The sequence below is a fragment of the Tupaia chinensis genome, unplaced genomic scaffold (assembly GCF_000334495.1).
Source record: "Tupaia chinensis unplaced genomic scaffold, TupChi_1.0 Scaffold000644_1, whole genome shotgun sequence".
In the NCBI taxonomy this organism is placed as follows: Eukaryota; Metazoa; Chordata; class Mammalia; order Scandentia; family Tupaiidae; genus Tupaia; species Tupaia belangeri.
In genome coordinates this window covers 5,016,560-5,025,228 of record NW_006160165.1, presented here as the reverse complement: position 1 = coordinate 5,025,228, position 8,669 = coordinate 5,016,560, and the positions used below count along the sequence as shown (strand labels likewise).

The 8,669-nt window shown below is 56.7% G+C and overlaps 1 protein-coding gene across 1 annotated transcript in view; it reads right to left on the bottom strand.

Annotated features, from left to right (window-relative positions):
• Positions 1-8,669, bottom strand: part of COL4A2 (collagen type IV alpha 2 chain) — a 182,075-nt gene that overhangs the window by 66,240 nt on the left and 107,166 nt on the right. Inside the window, 3 exon segments of the mRNA XM_027776199.1 lie at positions 2,735-2,779; positions 2,858-2,946; positions 3,985-4,030. Of these exon segments, the coding sequence (XP_027632000.1) occupies positions 2,735-2,779; positions 2,858-2,946; positions 3,985-4,030 (180 nt within the window).

Genomic DNA, 8,669 nt, shown 5'->3' with positions numbered 1-8,669 from the left:
CTTCCGAACTTGCCCCCAGCTGGTCTTTAGTGGCTGAGAACCGACCTGTCTCTGGGGATGCCGTGTCAGTCCGGTCTTAGTTTGAAATGATGTTTCGAAGAAAAACTTGAGTGACGGCGAGCCCGCTGGCCACGTTTCACTGCTCGGTGTCTGCTTAGACGTGACTCGCGGTTTTACTTCGTGTCGCTTTCTTCACGACCTAGAAGCTAGCATCACCGGGTCCCCGCCCTCTACACCCAAGCGCTGCTGAGTCGGAGTGGCAGCGGTGCAGCTGGCGGAGCTCGCAGCGCCCAGTCCTGGGCTGGACGGTCTACTGCTAGGCAGCCCCGCACCTCCGGGGAGTGCGAGCCGCTCACTGCCGTCCTCCTGTGCCCTACCGCAGGAAATGCTTGCTTCTGATGTTAAACGAGAACCAAGTGGGAGAGAGGACAGAAAACACGGTACGGACTAATTAGCCATCTTTTTCACGCCGCTCCATTTTGACTCAGATTTTAACTTCCTAAGGACAGAACTGATGGAGAGACCAGCGAGTTAAAACACAGAACAGCCTTTCTAGATGCGTAATTAGCTTCCGGCCATTAGCAAGCAACCACTCGGGCTATTCGTCTATCCCTGGAGTGTCCAGGCTCTACTTGGGCCTCCCTCGGGGTCCTGGTGACGTGGAAGCTGTTTCTGCATCGCCCCTTCTGCGTGGTGGCAGCGCGGGTCCGTGGGCCTCAGGTGACACTCGGCACACCAGCCGCCTGGACCTCAGGCCTGGGTAAACACGGTGTGCCCTCTTTCGCTCTGCCTGCTCTCTCCAGCTGTGACAAGTCTCCTCGAGTGTGGCGCTGAAGGTGTGCAGAGAAGGCGCGAGTGGTGACCAGCCTCCTGCTCGGCAGCCACCTGGGACAGATGGCCTGCTCCCTGCGTGCGCCTGTGTGTGTGTCTGCGTGTGCACTTGTGTGTGCCTGTGTGTGCTTGTGTGTGTGCGTCTGTGTGTGCCTGTGTGTGCGCGTGTGTGTGTCTGTGTGTGCGCCTGTGTGTGCCTGTGTGTGTGCCTGTGTGTGCGTCTGTGTGTGCCTGTGTGTGCGCGTGTGTGTGTCTGTGTGTGCGCCTGTGTGTGCCTGTGTGTGTGCCTGTGTGTGCGTCTGTGTGTGCCTGTGTGTGCGCGTGTGTGTGTCTGTGTGTGCGCCTGTGTGTGCCTGTGTGTGTGCCTGTGTGTGCGTCTGTGTGTGCCTGTGTGTGCGCGTGTGTGTGTCTGTGTGTGCGCCTGTGTGTGCCTGTGTGTGTGCCTGTGTGTGCGTCTGTGTGTGCCTGTGTGTGCGCGTGTGTGTGTCTGTGTGTGCGCCTGTGTGTGCCTGTGTGTGTGCCTGTGTGTGCGTCTGTGTGTGCCTGTGTGTGCGCGTGTGTGTGTCTGTGTGTGCGCCTGTGTGTGCCTGTGTGTGTGCCTGTGTGTGCGTCTGTGTGTGCCTGTGTGTGCGCGTGTGTGTGTCTGTGTGTGCGCCTGTGTGTGCCTGTGTGTGTGCCTGTGTGTGCGTCTGTGTGTGCCTGTGTGTGCGCGTGTGTGTGTCTGTGTGTGCGCCTGTGTGTGCCTGTGTGTGTGCCTGTGTGTGCGTCTGTGTGTGCCTGTGTGTGCGCGTGTGTGTGTCTGTGTGTGCGCCTGTGTGTGCCTGTGTGTGTGCCTGTGTGTGCGTCTGTGTGTGCCTGTGTGTGCGCGTGTGTGTGTCTGTGTGTGCGCCTGTGTGTGCCTGTGTGTGTGCCTGTGTGTGCGTCTGTGTGTGCCTGTGTGTGCGCGTGTGTGTGTCTGTGTGTGCGCCTGTGTGTGCCTGTGTGTGTGCCTGTGTGTGTCTGTGGGTGTGCCTGTGTATGCCTGTGTGTGCTTGTGTGTATGCCTGTGTGCCTGTGTGTGCGTCTGTGTGCGTATGTGTGTGTGCCTGTGTATGCCTGTGTGTGTGTTCCTGTGTGCGCCTGTGTGTGCACCTGTGTGTGTGCCTGTGTGTGTTCCTGTGTGCGCCTGTGTGTGCCTGCGTGTGTGCCTGTGTGTGCGGAGACAGAAGTAAGTCGGCACACACACCTGCCGTCCATGGGAGGCCGAAGCGGCAGCTGTCTGAGAGCCGCGGCTGTGGATGGCCAGGAGGCAGGTCAGAACAGGTGACAGACCCGTCCTTCCTGGAGGTCAGGCCTGGCGAGGAAGCCGGCCCTGGGAACCTGCTCGTGAGCCCTGAGGACGGCTGTGAGTCAGGCCGTCTTGTTTATTTTTTTATGCCACAAGATATAAAGTAAACTGGGTTAGGAAAACACATTTTGCTGCATTTTGAGATTTTCTCATGAACCAGCTGCGCCTTTTTTCTTTCTCTTTCTGTGTGTGGTTTCTACAAAGAGCTCGAGAAGCTGCCCAGCGGGGTTTCGCTCTGCCATGTCCTCGGCTGGACCGCTTTGTATTCAGGCTGTCCGACAGTTCAAAGGGAACGCCAGGCCTGGCTCTCGCTGAGCGTGTATGAACAGCCCCCAGCTTTGATGGCAAAACAGGGTCCAGTTCTAGCGAAGTCGCCGCCCATCCTGAAGCCCCACTAAGAGCGCTTAGGAGGGAAGCGATCTGTCTAACGCCCACTGGAGGAGCACTCCAGGCGAGCAGTACGCACGCAGGACCCCACACGTTTCATGCTGTAAACAGAGAAGCTCTCCCTCGTCATGAGTGTACTGCTTAGAATGCACGCAATGTTTTAAAATGCTAATCTTCCAAAAAACTTACAGGAATTCCATCAGCACCGGGGAATCCAGAAACTCCTCTTGGTCCCTGTGAAGAAGGGAACGACTTAGTGAAGGCCAAAACCCCGCCACCCTCCCAGAGCCGGGGCTCGGCCAAGGTGCGTACCACGTCTCCTTTGGGTCCGGTTGTTCCAGGGATTCCTCGTTCGCCCTTATCACCTTTGCGGCCCTGCAGTCCTGGGAATCCTTGTAAGCCTGGAGGTCCGCTGTAGCCCTGGGGGCCCACTGGCCCCGGCTGACCCTGTGGGAACAACGTGTGTTCAGTTTCCACGACTAGTAACAATGGACGTGCATTTTCACGGTTACTTCTGAAGCGGCACTTCTCATTCCCAAGAGCGTAAGCGCCAGAGAACATTACATGCAAATGGCCGGTCTCTGCCGACAGCTAGCAGTGATTTCTGCCTGGAAAAAGAAGTTCCATACTTTAGGGAAAGGACCAGCCAATGGTGTGCCAGATGGCAGAGCTGGAAGTTGCACAAGGGCCAGGGTTCAAGTCCCCAGCTGTCCACTTGAGAACACAGTGGGAGCATGGGCACGAGTGCAGAATCCTGGCAGACTGGAGGGCTGGAGGAGGGGACAGAAGAGAGACCAAGCCCTGTGAAGGGTGCCCCCACTCCCCATGTGTAAGTGTGCTCTATTGTGAAGAAAAACAACAGAATTCTGGCCAGCAGGTGGCGTGGTAGTTAAGACGCTGGATCCCACGTGGTTGACTATGCAGTTTGAGTTCCGGACACAGCAGCTTGAAAAACACTCCAGGCGCGTGTGCGTGTGCGCCACAGATCCCGAGAGGAGCATGGAGGAGGGGCTGTGGCGTGGCCATCCCCCGGGTTGGGATGGGAAAAACCAACTTACTCGGCTTACTTCATCTCTGTTCAGTTACACAAGGGGGCTCCAAACAGATTTCCACACGCTGTTCCCGCTTTTCTGGATACGATGTGCACAGTTGGAACGGAACTGCTTAGTGTAGCCAGATACCAGAATGACCCCAGAGAGTTAGTGAGGAGTACCCTGGCCCTCTGTTCACACGAGCGGAAAAATGACGGCAAGCGTGAAACATGAGTGCATTTCCACACTTGTTAGGTGGTTATTATGTTTTTAAATCAAAACAGTAAGCGGTGGCGAGGGCGCGGTGGGCCGCTGGGAAGGAAACGGGTGCGGCCGTGGAGGACAACGCTAGGTTGTCTCTTTGGACAGTGAGGGGAGAGGAGTGCCACGGGCCCAGCCCTTGTAAGCCTGGAGGTCCGCTGTAGCCCTGGGGGCCCACTGGCCCCGGCTGACCCTGTGGGAACAACGTGTGTTCAGTTTCCACGACTAGTAACAATGGACGTGCATTTTCACGGTTACTTCTGAAGCGGCACTTCTCATTCCCAAGAGCGTAAGCGCCAGAGAACATTACATGCAAATGGCCGGTCTCTGCCGACAGCTAGCAGTGATTTCTGCCTGGAAAAAGAAGTTCCATACTTTAGGGAAAGGACCAGCCAATGGTGTGCCAGATGGCAGAGCTGGAAGTTGCACAAGGGCCAGGGTTCAAGTCCCCAGCTGTCCACTTGAGAACACAGTGGGAGCATGGGCACGAGTGCAGAATCCTGGCAGACTGGAGGGCTGGAGGAGGGGACAGAAGAGAGACCAAGCCCTGTGAAGGGTGCCCCCACTCCCCATGTGTAAGTGTGCTCTATTGTGAAGAAAAACAACAGAATTCTGGCCAGCAGGTGGCGTGGTAGTTAAGACGCTGGATCCCACGTGGTTGACTATGCAGTTTGAGTTCCGGACACAGCAGCTTGAAAAACACTCCAGGCGCGTGTGCGTGTGCGCCACAGATCCCGAGAGGAGCATGGAGGAGGGGCTGTGGCGTGGCCATCCCCCGGGTTGGGATGGGAAAAACCAACTTACTCGGCTTACTTCATCTCTGTTCAGTTACACAAGGGGGCTCCAAACAGATTTCCACACGCTGTTCCCGCTTTTCTGGATACGATGTGCACAGTTGGAACGGAACTGCTTAGTGTAGCCAGATACCAGAATGACCCCAGAGAGTTAGTGAGGAGTACCCTGGCCCTCTGTTCACACGAGCGGAAAAATGACGGCAAGCGTGAAACATGAGTGCATTTCCACACTTGTTAGGTGGTTATTATGTTTTTAAATCAAAACAGTAAGCGGTGGCGAGGGCGCGGTGGGCCGCTGGGAAGGAAACGGGTGCGGCCGTGGAGGACAACGCTAGGTTGTCTCTTTGGACAGTGAGGGGAGAGGAGTGCCACGGGCCCAGCACATGCCCTACGGCAAAAATTAAAAAAAAAAGAGGTCTGTCTCGCGTGCCCTTAGCCTGTGGTTTACTCGCCACGCAGCACCGGTACTGTTCAGCCCTATTAGCCTGGACATTCCAAATTCCTGTCTTGCTCTGGGTTGAGGGAACACTCAGGCTCTTATTTCGAGCCTTTTCTTCCCTTGCCTGTGGGTCACCTTTCCTGTACGAGCGGGCCAGCTGACGACGTCTGTCTTTACAGAATGTTAGCGCTGATCTCAACGCTCCACCTGGTAGACGTGCCGTGAAGCATTTCAAAATGCGGCCCAAGCTGTGTCGTACTAACAAACATCATTACGGAATTAGCATAGGGAGGTGGCGGCTTTGCAAGCACCTCTGCTGCCGGCTCGTTCAGATGTTAGACCCCAGGCATGAGGGCGGGGACACTAAGATGATCCTTTAGCGTGGGAGTTAGCCCTGAAGGGTAAGATTACGGTGAGTGGCAAGGCCGTGAGGCCCCGCTGCTCCACAGCTTGGGACCCTTGCCTCTGCACATCGAGCTCCCTTGAGGCTCCGACTCTGGGCGAGTCAGCATGCTAGAGATAGCGTGTCTCCTCCTCTCTGCCCCACGTTCCAGAACAGCCGACTGAAGCCACAGTCAGCCAGCGCTCCTGGGCACCTGTCTGAGACCGTATGTGGCGGCACACCCATTTAGTGAGTTTGAAGAACATTCTGGGATGAGGCCGTTGCCACTGGCTTCTTGCTAGCTGGGGAGTGCTGTCGTGAAAGACAGAGCCCTGAGCATAGACACGCGGTCCCTGGCTCCTGTCTCAGAGACCCAGGGGTCCCATGATGCTGCGCCTAAGTTTGGGGACAAAACAAGCTTTGGCTCTGATTTTTATGGCCTTTCCCCAGTTGTCCTCGGTTTTGCTCTGTTTACGGCTGTGCTGGGCTGTGATCCCCTTGCAGCCGGATACCATGCTATGGGTGAGCCTCGCGTCCCTGGCCACCCCGAGGCCCGTTAGTGTTCACAGTGACCATCTCTGGGGGATAAGATGTCTCTTGTTAGGGCTGCATTTTTAGGGTTTATAAACTACATGTCTCTGTGGTTTTTTCTATGGTCATCTGAACACTAACCCAAATGGAATGTGTGTGTCTTGAGGACAAAAAGCCACATTCTTGTCTGGCGTCGCTGCCGTTCCCAGCTGCCGTGATGGGAAGAGACTAACCACCCCGTGGACGCGCTTCCCTCCTCCGTCAGTGAGCACCTTCCTAATCCGGATTTCTCGGATGGGGAGTCTGAGTCTTGGGATACAACTCCTGTCTTTCCTTTCCTGGCCTACACTGTCACTTTCTGAGGTGAAACTCACCTAAAACACACCAGGTGAGTGTGCAATTCGGTGGCTTTTAGTACATTCAGTCTTGGGAGCCGCCGATCGCCCAGCTCCGGAAGGGTCTCACCGCCCAGGAGGCAGACCTTCCCCGCCTCTACCCTCGCCTCTGTCTCCATGGCTGTGAGTCCTACCAACGTCCCTGTTCTCCATTTTTTGGGGCTCACATGTTGGCTCTCAGGGTAATTTTGTGTTCAAGTTTCGAGGTGCAGCTGCACTGTCCCCCCGTGGTCGCACCATCTTCCACTCCCTGGCAATGCACAGGGCCCATCTCTCAGCACCCTCCCAGCACTTGTCATTTTCTCTTTTTTGGTCACAGCCAGCCTAGTGGGTTCCAAGGTGGTGTCACTTCTGAACAGCTCGTCCGAGCTCTGATGGGTGGGACATTCCACAGAATCATATCTAGCATCTGCTCCGAGGAAGGGCCAGGTGTGGCACGCGGAGATTGCCAATTAGACCCTCAGCCTCCGGGCAGGGGCAGTATAGATTTCACATTGTTGGGATTCAACAGGCATTTCCCTCACGGCCCAAGGACCTGCCAGGCGCACCCCTGGGACATCCTGCCCATCGTGGAAACCGAGTGTTTTGTGAAGAGCAGCCGGAGAGAGCAGGAGAGGGTCCCCTGCTAATCACCACCACCATCTCAGAAAGTCCCGATCAGAAGAGTTATTCCATCTCTGCCTTTCCCGTTGTGGTAAGTGACGTTAAAATAAAAGTTGCCCCACAGAGAGAAGGGGTCTGGTTTCAGTGTCTTCACATGAATCCCAAAGCTGCTCAGTTTCTAAAGGCTGGCCGGTCCGCCGGGAATGTTCCTGATGAAAATATTTCCACCAAGTGTCCCATCATGGGACGGTCTGGCCAGCAGAGACGGATTGTGAAAATGTCGCCTCCTTGCGTCTCTCTGGGGTGAAGCACCGCATTGGCTTTAAAGATGGCTGTCAGGGCCACCTCACGGCCTGGAGGTTAAAGAGCCAGACATGGCGTGTGGCCGAATGCACAGCTGGGGTCTCGGACCCGGAGGCTGGGGAGAGATATCAGGCACATCTGTGTGCATGCCCGCAGTCCCTGAAGACGGGGCAGATGGAGAGGCTGGCGTGGCCATGCCCCACAGGGGTGCTTTCCTCCTCCTGTCTCTCCCCAGTGAGAGCACGCTTCCTCTAGCTAAAAAACCCCACGCTGTCCCCATGGTAACACGTGTGCTGGACGTGTGCTCCGGGAGAAGAGGGGAAGAGTTCGGCGGGAACCCGGTCCGGATCTGGACGCCGCGCCTTCGCTCTGGGCCTGCAGCACCCCGCACCACTCCTCGCGCGTCACCTGGAGGGTTGGAGTGCAGTCTCAGGCCCGCTCCCAGCCCCGAGTCTGCATTTCACATGATCCCCAGGAAATTCCTTTGGCTTTGCAGGTCGAGAGTCGCTGCAGGATACCACGCGGCCTCCCTTCCTGGCATTCTTGAGGAGACCGGTATCTTTTGAGAAATCTAACCATGTGGTGGGCGCCCAGAGGGAAGGTCTGGCTTACTGGGTCCCACGGGGAATGGTGCATTGATGTTGGCTAAATATTATTTCTGATCAGGTTTTCTCCATCTTTGCGTCAGTGGTGTCTCCGAGACAGGGTACACTTGACCCTTTCGGGATGGAGGCTGGCACCTCGCCGTTCCCTTTTTGCAGTCTGTGCGGGAGTACTCCCGGGGTGCCACAGCCTGCACAGGCAGAGAACAAGCAGACTGGAACCCACACTCTTGTGGACGGTGCACTCAGCCCCGACCCGCCAAGTCCTCGCACCTTTGGGAATCTCGCATCTGGACGAAGGGGTTACAAGCGGCAGGCGTGTGCAACCCGGAGGCTCTGCAGGCTCGGTCCCAGAACAAAGGCGGAGAGACTCAGGATTACCCAGGGCCCTAAGAAGGCTCCCCTGGCCTGCAAACCACTCCCGCAGAGTCTGGTTCCATTCGTAGTGAGATACGGCTCAGGCCAGGGAGTGGAGAACGCCCACTGGTCAGAGGTGAGGCTGTTTCCGGGGATAGCCGCCCTTCCATTGCACATCAGCGATGCTCATCTACCGTGGCATTCTCGGTGGCCTGAACAAGCTGCTCATGATGACCGGCCCATGTCTGAATGGCAGGAACCCCCTTTCCTTCCTGAGCCGGTCTTCCTGCCTCACCTTCCAAGTGCGCCGGCGCCCCCACACAGCGTCTCCTCTCTAGACCCCGGGGGCCCCTCCCTTCCTGCTCAGGCCACACTGTGCTCCAGCCCGGCCGGGCCACCCTGTCCTTGGTTCCTGCTGTTCGTTGG